General features: G+C 46.3%; 1 protein-coding gene across 4 annotated transcripts in view; it reads right to left on the bottom strand.

Annotated features, from left to right (window-relative positions):
• Window positions 1-16644, bottom strand: part of LOC144732291 (teneurin-3-like) — a 417468-nt gene that overhangs the window by 128046 nt on the left and 272778 nt on the right. For 3 of the 4 annotated variants that reach the window (XM_078613736.1, XM_078613737.1, XM_078613739.1), the window contains 2 exons: window positions 13837-13995; window positions 5858-6096 (listed from right to left, as the gene is read on the bottom strand). In XM_078613736.1, the coding sequence (XP_078469862.1) occupies window positions 5858-6096; window positions 13837-13995 (398 nt within the window). The remainder of the gene's footprint in view (window positions 1-5857; window positions 6097-13836; window positions 13996-16644) is intronic. The other variant, XM_078613738.1, reaches the window with a different exon arrangement.

Below are 16644 nucleotides of genomic sequence, written 5' to 3'. Positions count from 1 at the left end.
CAAATCCAACTGCCTCCAAGTATACGACGGTGCAGCCGATATAGATTAGGCGTTGCCAACGGCAGGCAGAAGAGGCACATCCATTTAACGATGGTTGTTTATCGCCAAAGTTTTGGGGAACAAATTGATCAATGTGGCTGGTTTTCTTCTCGAGGGTAAGCGCCTCGTGGCAACGTAACTTTCGACTCAAATTTAATTTACATTGGGCCATCTTTTTTGCGAGACATACTGCGATCCGGCGTTGCAGATGGATGGACGGACAGAGCTGATGAATTAGTGCCTTTTCAACCGAAGTTGAAACGGAACTTTAAACGCTCGTGACCAACACGCTTATAATCAGGAATTACTCCAAGTGTGGCAGAACAGAGATTCAGTAGCCTTTTCCAATTGTAACAAGAACGTCTTTACATTTTAATTCTCAAATAAAATGAATAAGTTGAGGCGAGTGCGTGTGTGGGGTGTGTGCGTGGTGTGTGGAGGAGGATGGTGTGAGTGTGTGGAGATTGGTGTGTGTGTGTGTGAAGACTGGTGTGTGTGTGTGTCCGGCAAAACCCCCCCCCCCACCTCCTCGTGGTGCCGGACGACAACGCTGTGGTGAGCAGTGCCGTGGGGGGAGGGTCAATTTATATTGTGGTGAGTGTACACCCAGGACCCCATTCAAACCCATAGTGGCATGGTCTCAGCTAGCTGATTAAATTTGCAAGCGAGAATTTCATCATCGCCTGCGGCTGGGGTTGGCATCATTCCCCACTCCTCCTGATGTCGAGGGTAAATGGGCGAGGTTTAGGAAAGTGGCTCATGCAGCTGCAATGGTTGCTTTGGGTACACGGTCCAATCCTCTCCAAAGACCATGTCTGACAGAGGAGGTATTCAGGCGGGTGGAGAAAAAGCGACACTCCACCCCCACAACTCCCAATTGGTGATAGGGCAGTTGCGGAGAGATTGGAGAGTGTCCTAGACCTGGGCAGTGTGCTCATGACCGGCTCCGGTTTGATAGCAGAGGTCTCACTCCGAATCAGTTGAGCGGCATTATCTTTTCATCGGTTGCGTAACGCTATGTGGAAGCTACCTGGTCTGTCGCTCCGCACGAAGCTTCAGGTCTTCTCGGCCACAGTCATTCCCGCCCTTCTCTACGCTTGCGCAATGTGGACCCCCTTAATGGAACATCTTCGCCGGTTATAAACATTTAGGCTGGCCTGCCTACGATTCATCTTGGGTTTAACCAGGCTGTGAGGAGCTCGTATATTCTTGAAAGATCTGGACAAAGTCCCACTTAGTGGCGAATGACGGTTGTTGTTGTTGGTGGAGGCTACTGGATGGGGCCATCCATTTAGTAGGTACGCAAAAATCTGTCAAAACTTGACCCCTCTCCCCCTCCCAGTATGCACGCGGACTTTTTACACCCCCCCCCACCACCTGCGTAAGTACGCCTGACGCGCCCCCCCCCCCCCCGAATCCTATAGAATGGCCAATATTTATTCCACGCAGAAACCATCAAGGAGTAATAATATGAACGTGTTTAAGCAGATAGTCCACCGCCGGACTATCTAACTAATTTCAAGGCCAATGTAGACACATTATTATTGAGGCTTCACCCCCCCCCCCCCATTTCCTATGCGTACATTGTCAGTAGGCCCCCCATACGCAAGCGTACACATTTGGGTTAACCCGCCTCCCCCCTCCATGCGTTCGTACTAAATGGATGACCCCTATGTATGTGTGGCGAGTAGAAGAGGCTAGTGTGTGTAGTGGAGGCTCCTGTGTGTGGTGGAGGTGTGTGTGTGTGGAGGAGGTGTGTGTGTGTGGAGGAGGTGTGTGTGGTGTGTGGAGGAGGTGTGTGTGGTGTATGGTGGATTCTACTGTGTGTGGTGTGTGGAGGAGGTTTGTGGAGGAGGTGTGTGTGGTGTGTGGTGGAGGTTACTGTGTGTGTGTGTGTGGTGGAGGTGTGTGTGTGTGGAGGAGGTGTGTGTGCTGTGTGGAGGAGGTTACTGTGTGTGTAGTGGAGGAGGTGTGTGTGGTGTGGAGGAGGTGTGTGTGTGTAGTGGAGGCTACTGTGTGTGGTGTGTAGAGGAGGCGTGTGTGTGGTGGGTGGAGGAGGTGTGTGTGTGTAGTGTAGGAGGTGTGTGTGTGTGTGTGTGGAGGAGGCGTGTGTGTGTGTGGAGGAGGTGTGTGGTGTGTGGAGGAGGTGTGTGTGTGTGTGGTGGAGGCTACTGTGTGTGTGTGTGTGGACGCTGTGTCGGCCCATGTTGTGTGGCGGATCCCTGGCTGTAAGCGGATAACGCTCATGTATTGATTGGCTGGAGTCACTGTGTCTGATATAAATTCCCTAAATCCAACTACGGTTACAGGGACTGCCCTTAATATTTTATAACTCTTTGTCTCCAAATTTAGCTGATTTACGTCTCGGGAGGACCCTACCATTTTTCACGGCAATCACAGCTAGACTGGCCATCAGCTTCATACCATGACAGAGGGTAATTGGGGAGGTGGGGGTGGTTAGGTTTCAGCACTTTGTATTTTTTTTTAAAGAGCAGACTTTAGAGATTCTGGTGTTTAATAATTCAGCATATTTAACCATTTATAAAGCAATAGTTCAAATCGTAAATGACAGACTAATAACGCTGCCGACTGATTAGCAAGGCTCCAAGCAAAAAAAAAAAGCCCCCTTTAAAGGAAACCGTATCAGCTATTCATGAATTTCTATTTTGTGAAGATCAAAAAAACCCCACACAGTTGCAGGCATGTATTATGAATTAAAGTAATATTCAATCATGAGACTTCTTTGCACAATGCACGGGAAAAAAAAAGTAACCGACTGAAATTTTCACGTGCCTCACAACAAACACTAAGCTGTTTGGACAGTGCATTATCACACTAAAAGTAATGCTATTTAGAAGACACAAACAATCACTCGCAAACCGCACAATCCTGCGAAAACTGTACGACCCATCCGCTGGGATAGGGGAGGCGAGGATGAGCCTTGTCCTGTGATTATTCAAGAAAGGAGATCACAAAGTGCAGAGCATGGAATAATGGGCTATCTCTCCGCTCCCCACCCCCCCCCCCCGGGGAAACATTCGGCATTATTGTGTCAGAGACCCGAGCAACACAAGCATTAAATAAACAACAGATGGCCAGGCGGCCACATAACAGACATGCTGGTTGTTGAGTGAGCCGAACAATCCTTCACGAATGGACGAGATCACACTCTTGTCTGCAGATGCCGAATTCGGGCTTTTCTTGGCTTTATCCTCCCGCGTCCATCCAACGGAATTGCATTTGTTCCGGACCCCACCCCCGGTGGACCAATGAGGCAGCCTCACAAGCGCGTCGAACGTCGTCGCCCCCCCCCCCCCCCGCTGCATCTTGCGCCCTCGCCCGCATGCTCGTGCGAGCCGCGGCCGGCGTACGAGACCGTCATCTTTCGTGCGCGCGCGCGGAACGAGAGGGGCGCAAGCAGCTCAAGCGCGCGTGCCGCAAGCCGCGGGTGACGCTCGCTCGCTCGCTCGCTCCCCTGCAGACTGCTCGTGTTCGACCGGGGGCCGCGATTTGTCTCTTCTCTTTCCCTTCGTATCCGTCGCCGCATCGTACGACGCGACGACAAAGAATCTGCACCGGAGGGTCAGGACGCAGCTGGAAACCGCGGCATGCCGGTGGCACGTGGAGGATGCTTGGGGGTGTGGGGGGGAAGAGACAGCGGGCTCGCAGTGTTCAGTCACTGGCATGTGGACAGGAAGACACCGAGATGAAGGGCTATGACTCGGGGCGGAGGTATAAGAAGAAGGATGATGGAAAAGCGGGGGCCATTTATGCCTCTTCATCTTCCAGTACACAACGGCCTTTGCTCGTGGCACAGGAGGCCGACCTCGCTGGCACAGCGCACATTTTTCAAAGCAGCGCCTCGGTGCTCGGCATTCGAGCGGCGCGTCGATCGCTGTCAAGGCGCGGATCTATAAGGCGGGCCGGCGGTGTCGTCACCGCGCACCGGTTGAGACGTGGGTCACGGCGAACGGCCACGAGCAGCCCGTCGCAACGCCACTGCTGCGTGCTCGGGGTCACAAAGCAGGACGGCAAAATCGAGGGAAGGAAGGAGAGCCGCCAAGATGAGACGGCGCGCGGCGACTCGGCTACGTGAGGGCGGCCAGTGTGGCCCCTGGTGTGGCGTCTACAGTCGGCCCGTGCGGTGCCAAGGAGGTGCAGGATGTGACTTGTGATGTCCCCAAGTTGATGCACCCACAAACCGAGCCAGTGCAGCTGCCTCGGGCGGCCACCCAAGGGGAATATTATCCACATGAACAACCTCGCATGGAATGGGCAGTGAAGCATCTGAGTACCGCAAGTAAAATTGCAAAAGCATGGGACGTTTCAAAAGCAGAACTACAAATGACTCATGAAACCAAACAATAGTTGCTCCCCGGGAAATCTGTCCACCACCCCACCTCGTCAACTAGGACGCGACGGGTGCACGAGGCCTGGTGGATATTTGCGGCGGCTGATTTTTTGCCGCCCAATGTTTTGCGTTGTTCTTGTGTACAACAAAAATTAAAATAAAAAAAAAACATATTTGTAAATGAAGGACGCCATACATTCGAATGCAAGACAATCCTGAAAAAGAATCTGGCTTAAGTGAGCCTTTATCCAAATAAATAAATAAATAACTATTATTATTATTATAAAATTGGACGTAAGGTTTTTGTGGCAGTAATACCTCTATTTGTGTAACATCGGAGAGAATGCAGTGACATACTACACGAGTGCGTATTCATGTACATATGTGTGTATGTGTGGAGTGGTGGAATTGTGGTTAGTGCACCAGTGACCTGAGTTCGAATCCCGGCCACAGCCAACATCAGTGGCAAGTGAATGGATTCTGGGCCTGGCCTAGCTCAACTCAGCCTAAAATAAGTACCAGGTAGAGGTGAAATTAAACATGGGACATTTTTTCAGAGTATCAATGTATGAAAAATAATCATAGGTTTTACCCAATAAAACAGGTGTTAAGATGTTCAATCACCAAATATAAACCTTTTGGCATTCTCTGGTCTGACACTGGTGAGACTAGGCCATGAAAGGAGGCTGCCTCTGGTGTAGGTCAATCAGTTTAAAAAACAATGCATAATGTTATCAGAGCATGTGTGTTTGCATGTTCACCACAAGTACGTGTGGTTAATGCAAACATGATTCATTTCAAAAGGTTTATATTTGGTATTTGAACATCTAAACACCTGTTTTATTGCCAGAAAGGTTAAATCCTATTCTTATTTTTCATGAGGTGAAATGTGTCACCATTAGCAATGGGGAGACAATGGTGGTCAGGCGTGGTTCTGGCCACATTGCCCTGTCACGTGCTGTTTCAGTCTTAATAGGTGCTTACTAACAGCAATTTTCTCAACAGTCTATGTGAGTTACAATGGGGATCTTTAACACCATCATCACCGGTACATCCGGGCCCTGACGGTGCAGGTGGTTTTCCACTGGGTATCTGTTGAGCCAAGCCAAAACCAAACCGTGAAACTCTCTACAACTGAATTTGGTTCTGGGCCAAGCGGGGCCAGTGGTGGGGTTAATACATTTCACATGTGACGTCAGCGGCACTGCTCAGGTTCCGCAATGGACAAACAGCTTGGCCACAGCTGTGCTGCGCCAGTCTGGCTCAACACACCTCGCACCTCCGATTAGCACGGTTGGCTACGTACGGTGTGGAAGAAGTGCAACATGCATACGTACATACAACACGGCCCTGGGGCGGCTTGGCTGTAAAGTGGAGAAGAGGCGATTGTCTTTGCACATCTGTGCACGTGTGTCCGCGCGTGTCCGCGCGTGTCCGCGCGTGTCCGCGCGTGTCCGCATTGCCTACCTATGAAGTACACCAGCAGGATCGTGAGCAGTGCGGCAGCGGCAATGGCGGACAGGGCAGCGCAGCGCCAGCTGCATACGCGGTACGGCTGCTTGAAGGTGAAGGTCCCCCGCGGAAAGGTGCCGCGCGGGAGGGGCCGCGTTGGAGGAGAGTACGCGGCGCTGGACGTCAGCGGGTAGCCGGGTGCCGGGCTGCTGAACAGCGGCGTCGTGCCCGAGCCCGGTTTGAACAGGAAGTGACTGTAACGTGAAAAACGAGCCACGGGCAAACACCGTCAATCGGCGTCTCGTCTGTCGAACGCGCGTGGTGATGAAGCAGCCACATTGACATATTCATCAAACTCAAACACATCGATTCATCTCGATTGATGATGATGATAATGATGATTGTTCTAATGATGATGCCCTTTAACTAGATTGTTACATCGCAAAACCCTGACAGATGGCTTCAGGAGGCCTTCATTCAACAGTGGATTGATCGTTGATGATGATGATGACGCCCTTTAAAAGGTGTAGCGCGATTGGTATGGGCCTGTGGCGCAAGAAATGAAAGCGGTTCCCCTGTGCAAATTCCATCCTTCGAAGTATCCCGGTGCCCGAACTCCTCTGGCCTGTGGACCTCGGTGCAGTTGCATCGTCTGCACATTTCATGGCCATGTCACTGTGTCCTTTTTTTTCCCCAGGCAAAGCCATCGTGAGTTGCAGAACTTTTTCAGAAGGGGGCTTACAATGGGATGTGTGTCCAATTCCATTAGTGAGTGTTTGGCATTAATTTTCAAACGTCCAAAGCTCTCAAATTTAAATCAGCACAATATCTCTTCCTGGGATAAATTACAGTGCAGATTGTGTCTTAGGGCTATCACACAGTGGCAACTCTTTTGCATAATTGGTTGTATAAAGCAGATGCAAATTCATAAAGAATTTGGAGTTTTTGGCTTTCATTGATCGTGAAATTCTAGTGTAAAAAAATTTGAGCTTCAAGTTATGTATATCTATATTTTAAGGAAAACTCCCATCACACTGCACATCTTCTAGATATTTTAATCCAGGAAATTACTTTCCTCATGATGATGTACAGCTCATTCACGCTACCCGCTGGAACAATTTATTAAACTGTCAAGCAAGTGCTCGCACAAAACAACAAGCATACCCCACGCACAAACCGACATGCCACTCCTGTAAAGGCAATGTCAACTTTTAGCCTTCATTCTCTCGCCTGCATCATATACTGTCGTGTGGTTATTATTGTATTTTATTTTAAAGTGGCTGTACACATACAAGTACACTGCCATCCATACTGAAGCACGACATAGTCAATTTATTACGTTTGGTGATGTCTCCATCGCCTCTACTTGCCCAAAAAAGTCATTTTCATTTCCAGATTTGACATTATTTTTGTTGTTATATGTAAATGTTTAAAGTGCAATACAACACATCTACTTAACCACATTCAATGTTGTATTTAAATTGGCATTCGATTTAATCTAAATTTGTTCAAATAAGCTTTATATAATTTTAAAATAAATTTCGATTTAAAGCTTTCGTGACTGCAGGGATTCATCTTCTTGGTTCTTTCGGTAAAGTCACGTAGAAGGGAAATAATAAAATAATAAAATAAAGCATCATAAAATAATTCTCACGACGTTTCGGCCACAACGCAAGCAGCCGTGTCCTGGCGTTGTTATTTTATGATGTTTTATTTTATTATTTTATTATTTCCCATCTACGTGACTTTACCGGTAGAACCAAGAAGATGAATTTTTAAATAGTCTGTGTACTTGAGATACCTTCACACAACCCCCAGGTGACCCTTGTAAAAGAGGCAATGATGTGCATCACAATGTGGTTATTTAATCTCTTGGTTCAATAAAGGAGACAGATTTGACTTGGCTGACCATTGATAATGAAATAGAAAACAAATGCGTCAGACTATATCTGAAGAAAAAAAAGGTTCTGCTATTTGGATTCCTGGCTATCTGACTGGATTCCTGGCTGGCTGGTGCCGGTTCGAGCATCGCTCTGATATCTGGCCTCCAGCCCCACCCACCATCCACCACAGGCGTGGATTCTGCACAAATGCGACAGAGGAGAGTAGATAGAGGAGGGAGGAAGAGATGGAGAGGAATGTAGAGGGGTGGGGACAGAGTGAAAGGGCGTGAGATGGAGAGGAAAGAAAGCGAGCAAAACGGAAAGGGGAGAGTGATGGAAAGTGGCACGCCATGGGAGGGAGGCAAGAGAGGGAAGGGAGAGGCGGAAATTGGGAGAGCGAGAGCGAGGGTGAGAGGTGAGAAAGAAATGTAGAGTGAGATCGGCGGGAGGGAAGTGGGTGAGTTACGGTGGAGGTAGAAGAGGAATAGAGAGGGAGGGAGAGGAAGAAGATGGGACACAGGAATAGAAACACAGCTAGAAACAGAGACAAGGTGATAACATTGAGATATGTTTGGATATACAGTACAGGGAAAGCAAGAGAAAGTGGAGAGGGGCAGGGCTCTATATAAGATAAAAGTTTTGCTGGCTGGCTGGCTGCAACGATCAAGTCCAAAAGACATGCTGATTGCTAGTCACGGAATATAAATACAACCACAATATTAAAAGCTCATTACTACGTAAGATTTAATGTATAATATGAAGGAGTTTAATTATGAGAGATAAAAAAAAACGTTTGTGGATTCAGTGGTGAAATCAGCTTTCTATTTTTAATAGCATGACCTTGCCAATAACACTCGCTCTCTGCGCTCACGTTTTTCTTGATGAGATGTGTTCACCGCCGATTCTGCTGCTGCTGCTGTCACAGTTCACGTACGTGACACGGCGAGCCGCGCTGGCTTTTTCGGCAATTTAATGAAAAATGCCTAACAGTGGCAAGGTCAAGACAGCGCCTACTGTATTAGTGAATTAATGCAATAATTCCAGCAGGCACGCTGCATCACCAGACTCCTTTTACGTTGCTCTCAGGTCAAATTGGCTCAGGACCACACACTGAAATATAAGCCCTTCCTGCAGTGGCAGGGCATGCTGACAGGTATTACGGTCGCCTCCTAAAGAGAGCATGCCTTTGCACGGGACTGCATCGTGTTTGCCTCCGAGTCCAAGGTTTATCGGGTCAATCACAAATCCCTTCCCTTGAGTCACAGAGCAGGCCACGACATCACGGTGTCCAGGAATCCTTGAACAGAATCGCTGGGCTGGACCTGGACTCCTCTACCCCGCAGGTGTTAAGGATCCGGGCAGTGTTGCGCAAGCGCGCGTGGCCCCGATCTGCTTAATTGAGGTGATCTTTTGCGCAGATGCGCGCCGGTTCCAGTGTGCGCAGTTGCTGTCGCCGTTGTCACTTTGTGCGATTTATTCGTGTGTCGCGTGATAATGATCGGGCAGTGTGTTGTGCAAGTGCGTGTGCCTCGGTGTGCTTAATTGAGGTGATCTTTGCTTGGAAGCGATGGTTCAAGTGCAGTTGTCGTCGTTGTCATTTTGCGTGATTTATTTTCAAGCTGTAGAGAGGGAAATATATATATATATAAAATGTCAAGCAAATAAAGGAATGATAAATTAGGACATTATCCATGGCTGGGTCAATGTGTGCTCATGTCCAAATTCACCTCCTGTTTAGTCATTCTGTACTGTGATTCTAGCAGTCTAAATCAATTGGCCTGCCTGGTGGCTCAACAATAGAGCAAATGGCTCGGAATCTGACGTTTGTGAGTTAAACATTCTATTTGGGGGTTGACTCAACCCATCATCCCTCCAGGGTTGATAAAATATAAACCGCTTTGTGAGGAAGCCAATCATCCAATGGATAGGCTTGCCCTAGCCATACGAACGCTGAAATGTCACCACTGGCTCACGGCTGTAAACAGAAGACGAGGAGCCACCTGTACTGTCATTTCAACAGGAAATCACTTCGAGTTTTGACTTTCAAGAACGATTGTTTTTAAATTATATTGATAACTATCAGAACATTCCTCAATCCAAGGAAATTCCTTCAGTCGAGAGAAGAAGATGCCAAAACGTTAATTTGTGTTGCAGTAAACCACTTGGAAATGAAATGGTGAAAATTTGATCACGTGAAAATGTATCCGAAATAATGATCGTGAGTTGACAGAAATATAAATCCATAACTGAAAGCTGCATATGCATCTGCAGTATATTATCTCGCATAAATAGTTCTTGACTTGACTGTTGTGTAATTTTTTAATCTCAAATCATAAAAGTATGTTTTCATTTATTATAATAAGACTAATGAATAATAATAAAAATTACTTCGTGCATCTAGAATAAACTATTACACATTAAAACAATTGTATTTGACCATTGCACGATTTTTTAATGCCAATTAAAAACAAGTACGACTTATTTTTAAATACTGGAAAGTTTTTTTTTATATCTTGATATTTTAACTGCACATAGAGCATGATTCAACATTTTTTTTCTCTGAATAAAGTATGCAAGCTCGCCCCATGGGATGATTTTATTAAAAATATCCTTTCATTCTAAACATTCATCACAATAATTCCAAACCCGAGCGTTATTTATCTATGCCTGCGCGTGCGAGCACCTCCGCAACAGTTGCCATTTGTCGACACATTAATTCATTTGTTATTTATTTATTTTAAATATGGAACACTTTCCATTTTAATATGTGCTAAGCTTGTGATAGCGTAGCCTTCCGGAGGTCAGCCGATGGATGTACATGCTATAAAATATGTATACTCTGTAAAATAAATGAGCAGCCCTGGCCAACAGACCGCATGCAAGTCATGCACGTCACATTTCCTGACTTGGCATAGACTGGTACAGCGCAAACACGCAATGTCCTATTTGGTAAATTAGCAACACAATATTTATTATTCGTATTCTTAGTATTCCGCTTGTTTACCCAGGAAAGCCTCGACATGTCTCAAGACTCTTTCGTCAGGAGCTGGGTCCTGATGAGTTTTGACAGTGGAGGAGGGCGATGCTGTTAAGTGTCATCCCAATTGAATAATTTGCAGGAATATTGGCCACCATTGGGATGTTGTGGCCACTACCGCTTTTTTCCTGTTTTTCTTTTTTATACAGCGACTTTATTTCGGCAATTGCATCGCACAACGCTGCGGAATCTGCAAACACGGAGGGGCGCGTATCGACCGAGATGTTTTCAGCCAATTGATGGGTGTTCATACATGTGGGAGGGAGACCAGAGGGCCGAGAGTATACCCCTCCCCCCCACCACAGGTGAGGAGACAACACACTGTCGTTGTTGTCGTCATCCGTGTATAACGGATTATAGTCGTCCGCATTTGCTGTGCCGTCTTCTCCTGCCGAGCCACCACCTCAACGCCGACAGGAAGGGAGTTTCGAATTGTACGTTCATTTAGCCATGGGTGGAAACTGGAAATCCAAGCGGAACATGGGGAGAACTTACAAGGTCCATACAAAAAGGTGCCTGAGTCGGGCATTGAACCCAGGCCATTCTTGCTGTGAGGCAGGAGTGTTCCAACCGCACTATCCTGCCCCCCAAATGCTGTTGGACTTTTAAATGTCACTCAGATAAGCGCAGCGATTTATGAACACAAACTATTATTATTATTATTGTCGCCAATATGTAGAGCTGAATATAGAATAAATAAACAAGTAATTAGCATCGCCAACCACACTGCCGAGCCCAAAACAGCTGAACCATCTGTGCCATAGAATATCACAGAATGTCATTATTTAACAGAGCAAAAAATGTTCCTTGTCTGCGTGAGCTTCACCACTGCCCAAGAAAATGTCCGACATCTTTCGTGTGCAGCGACCACGTGAACGAGCGAGAACTACGGCAGTGGTGAACACTTAGGGAAGCCTACACCGCCTTGCGGTCGTGTGCAGAGTTCATTTTGTTTGCGAAATTAGTAACTAAAACATCCATCGACTAACCGAGTGTGTTTTTTTTCCGCCAACAACGAGTGTACAATATTCGGAGCATGGCTACGCCTACGGCTACCGCCAAAGACCAGAGCACGATCGACTACGCGGAGACAAAGTTAACGGGTCTGAATGAAGACGCTGACTAAGGTGACATCGTAACATTATTTTCGAGACAGCAGCGCACACTGAGACACACCAAACAGTGGTGATTGGCTATATCTGTATGTTAAAGGGACTCTTACGGAGTTCCCCCATTTACTGAGAAAACCAAAAACTTAAGATGATGACACGAAATCGAGAGACGAAGGCTTGAAAAAGGTTCCCACAGGTTGTCGTCGATTCGGACGTAGGACTACAACCTAAACAACGATAAAGACCAAACGCCGACAAAATGAAACGTGGGTCGCGCGAGCGCTGAAACACACCGGCTTCTCACCTGAGAGCGTTGGTAATATAAAAAAACGGTCCTTTGTGAACTGCTGGGCAACGATCACATCCTCCTTCAACAAAGGGGGCGCCAAGAGGCTCAGACCCTTGCGACCGTTACGCCTTTATCCACTCCCAATTCCCGCAGCGCAGGGCATTTATCAAGGAGAGTGTAAATAATCAGGCAGGGAGAGCGGCGAGGGACGGGCTGAGAATAAAATGAAAGAGTGGCTTGCGAGACAACAACGAGCAGCAACACAACAGGCAGGGCGGCCGGGGAGCGCGGCGGCGATAATGAGTCGATCCGAGGAGCCGCAGGATGGCCCGTGAAACATTACAAATCTCTGGCAATTTATCAGTTAAACGGAGTGTTCGGGTTCGAGACCGGGCTGGCATAATTTTCCGCAGGCTGCTAGTTACACGAGGGCACGTTGCGTCAGCATGAGATGATCGCACCGCAACGCAGGGCGTTGCTTCGAGAGCGCGGCGCAAGACGGGGGGACGTGTGGGTCAAACGCTGCGGGTGATTTGAACTCTTTTGTTTACACACAATACGGTTTCTAACATTCAACCGAAGCTTTCAATTCGCAAGGGCTGCTGTAAAACGTAGGCGTGGGGAGGGGGGAAGGGAGAGAAAAAAACTCTAGATAATTTAAAGTTCACATTATCTGGATAGAAATGTTTTGTAATTGACTTTTTTACGCTGAAAGGGAAATAAAATTTTATTGGCCGCCGTAAATTAGCCAAGCTTGGCGAAAGTTAGTTCCAAGCGCCGAAGTTGAAATGTGACGAAGCGGAGCGTTCCACTGCCTCCCAGAGAACAATCATTCCCTTGAGTGTATAATTAACACTCACATGTGACTCGATAAACCCCTAACATTTTGCACCAATGAATATGCAAAACAAGTGTTTTTGGGAACTGTAATTATGGTCTTTATAAAGCAATCCAAACATGACTCATTATGTACCCCTTTGGATCAACTATTTAATTGCAGCCTCGAACTTGCCAAGCTGTGGCAACAGTCAATTACAAATAATCAATTCTGTTTTTTTTACGTGAATTCTTTACTCTCCAACAAAGAGCAAATACAAACTCAGGGTAAGAATCATCGGCCATCAGTGTACGTAGAAAACGTGGTGAAGCGATGATTCCAGCTTGTGTCCAGATGCTAGGTGGCTTGTTGCTAGATTTAAAGTTTTCGTGACTGCAAGGATTCACTCTTTGTTTTTTTCGGTAAAGTCACGTAGGTATCACTTGATGCAGTAATTTTGCTGTGACGATATCACTTGAGACAGTAATTTTGCTGTGACGGTTCCACCTGAAGACGGACGCTTGTGTTGCCTCCAAAACGTTGTGATTTAATTTATTTAATTTTTTATCTACGTGACTTTACTGAAAAAAACAAAGAATGTGGCATGTTGCATCACATAAATATTAAGAGATAGCGACGACTTTGCGGAGGCATTAAGCACGCCGGACGGTGTCGTTTACGAGGAACACTGCATAGGGGTCATCTATCGGTAAAGATGCAGTTCCTTCACATTTCTTGCTCACATCGCTGTTGGCAGAAAGGCCTCCCACTGGCAGGGCCACGTATTATCATTATTCTTATCGTGAGCTATAATGTGTTATGTGTTTATAGCAGGGGGGCGGGGGGCAGACATCACCTCCATGCCCGAGGAGGGCCCCTTTCAGGCGGAACTCCAACTCCCTGGCTGCCTACGCACCCTTCTCCGTAAGACGTGTCCCTGCAGGCGGGCGCAAACACGGCCATCTCCATCAGGCTATCTTGTCCATTCTCCAGGCTCGGTCCTTTTCCCAGGTTCCTGCTCACGGCAAGGGTTCAGCACGCGCGCACCCGCACGCACACACTCTGGTCACTTGCCTCTCATCGTCACACTCTTCCAGCTCCAATACCATGTTTTTTTTTTATATTCTAAAGTTTATCTTCTTGGTTCTTTCGGTAAAGTCACGTAGAAGAACCAAGAAGATGAATCCGTGCAGTCACGAAAGCTTTAAATCGAAATTCTCAGGTTTCTTCGGTAAAGTCACGTAGGTAAAAAAATTGAAATTAATAAAAAATAAAATAAAAATAAAATAAAAATCACGACGTTTCGGAGGCAACACAAGCTTCCGTCTTCAGGTGGAACAGTCACAGCACGATAGCTGTATTTTTTTTTTTACCTACGTGACTTTACCGAAAAAACCTGAGAATATGAATCCTTGCAGTCACGAAAGCTTCAAATCTAGAATACCATGGTTTTGTTGCGCAAGTACATTTTTCGCAGCCACACATAATCCAACGTGCACTACTTTAGGCATCTTCAAGGAGTTGAAGGTGCCCGCAGGAGTGCGTGGTGGCAAAAGGCGTGAGAGAAGAAATTCTCAACACGCAGCCTGACACCCCAGGCCACACTTGGATTACCATGGTTACTATTCCCATGAACTTTACTTATTGATTCCGCCATCCGTGTTGAATACCCTGTCTACGAGACTTTTCCATCCTGTGTTCAATCACAAGACCGGAGGCCTAAACGCTTCTACTATTTCTGCTTTAATCATCGCACTGCTCGACTTTGGAATTCCCTCCTTTTGCCTATTTTCCTATGTTACTTCAACATTGCTCCATATGTATTACACCTTCTATGCTGACGTTTGTTTCTGGATGGTTATTGTTCTGCGCCCGGGCTCAGAAACTGCGACAAACAATGGAAATCCACGCACGCACGCTAGCACAAGCAAGAACGCACGCATGCACTTTCTCGAGCACAAACGTGCGCAAGCACCTCCAAGAAAAATGGAATACCAATGCTGTATTGATTTAGGAAAGAGTGGGGCAAATGACCGTTGCTGTAAAGGGCTAAATTCAGTGCCGACACGACAAAATTGTATCGGTGGGAACAGGTGGTAATGGGCGGTCCCCCCAATCTTCCATTCGCGTAAGAATGTCATGAGCGCACAATTAAATAGGTTATTCATGGTTGCGCCGTGCTGCTCTACGATGTGTTTCTGGGTCTGACCGCGTGTTGCTCTGCTGGTGTTGCCGGATCCTGAGCCAAACGGCATGGAGAACCGGCCACACGAGCAGCAGCAGCAGCAGCCAATCGTGATGTACTCACACTGAGCCGCTCAATTTAGTTTGCGGAAAAGCTTCCAGCATGTGGAGCGAAACGACGGACGCCACTAAGAAGAAAGCGCGGTAACAGCCAGAACACACATCGGAGAGAGCTATACAATGAAAGTTTTCCCAGAATGCTGTGGGAACATCTGCAAGCATTGTGCACTCGTGCTGGGCAATTTTCTTTTTCTTAATAATTCAACTTAAGAGCCAACAACTTGTCGTGATTGGGAGAACGTAGAAGAACAATGGTGCCCCATGTGTGCTTTGTTAATTTTGAGAGAAATCCCTTTGTCACGTTTAAGAGACAATCACAATTTCCCTAAACAACTGTGGAATAGAAAAAGGTATCACTGTTTATCACAAATAGGCACCTTGGACGTTTTCTTTCTTCGTCTCAATGAATCAATTTTCTTTTCATTTTGATTTCCATTAGAGTGGTAAAACTCCACAGCATTACATTTGGGCGACTATTCAATCAACAATTGTAAAGTAATCTAGAAGTATGGGCCACACGGGACTTGCTACCAACGGGGGGTATATAGCTTTGTGTTAACGCAGAAATCCAGTTAGAATATTTAATGCGTGAAAGACAAAAGGCTTGCTGCCGACAACAATAATAATAATGCCTCTCTCACTCTTGACCAATGGCCATCCTGGGTTGTGGATCACAGAATGCCTTGGTGCTTGGGACAACACCAGATAATAAGCTATAAAACGTGAAAATGGGAGACCCTTGGGTTAAACCGCCCGAGGATTTTTTTTTTAAGTATTGAAAAAAAAAATAACAGCAGCAGGCAATTACACATTTGACAAGAAAAATTGCAAAGGCCTGTTGCAAGTGACCGCGTGTGTGTTTGTGTGTGTGTGTTTGGACAAGCCATGCGTATGCCAACATAAATACAGCCATTTAAGCGGGCATTTCCTATAATTTAGCATGAAAAATGTAACGCCTTTAAATTGCACCGGAAGAGACTGTTTTGTGTGTTGAGAAAACATGTATTTACTTTGGTGGTTGAAAAAAAATGTTGAACCGAAGAATGTTACGCTAGACAATAAAATATAAACAAGGGAATACTAAAAGTAATAATAATGTTTGCTTGATTTTTGTACATAGTATGACATCACATACAAAAAAACCCCATCAATTATTAATACGGAAAAGCCACAGAAAATCAAGACTTTTTTTACAGGAGGATTGCATTACATTGGGATATTTGGCGAATTCCGATTGGATAATCAATAAGCTGTGAAGGAATCCGACTCATTTTAATGGAGATGCAGCTGTCGCCATTGAATTACGTGTCTGTTAAAGAATCCCAATTCAATTCTAATGCGATTCCTGGATCTTTATTTA

Source organism: Lampetra planeri, chromosome 42 (assembly GCF_965212315.1).
Source record: "Lampetra planeri chromosome 42, kcLamPlan1.2.h2, whole genome shotgun sequence".
Taxonomy (NCBI): Eukaryota; Metazoa; Chordata; class Hyperoartia; order Petromyzontiformes; family Petromyzontidae; genus Lampetra; species Lampetra planeri.
Note: the sequence above shows the minus strand (reverse complement) of the source record. Positions and strands in the feature narration are given on the sequence as shown.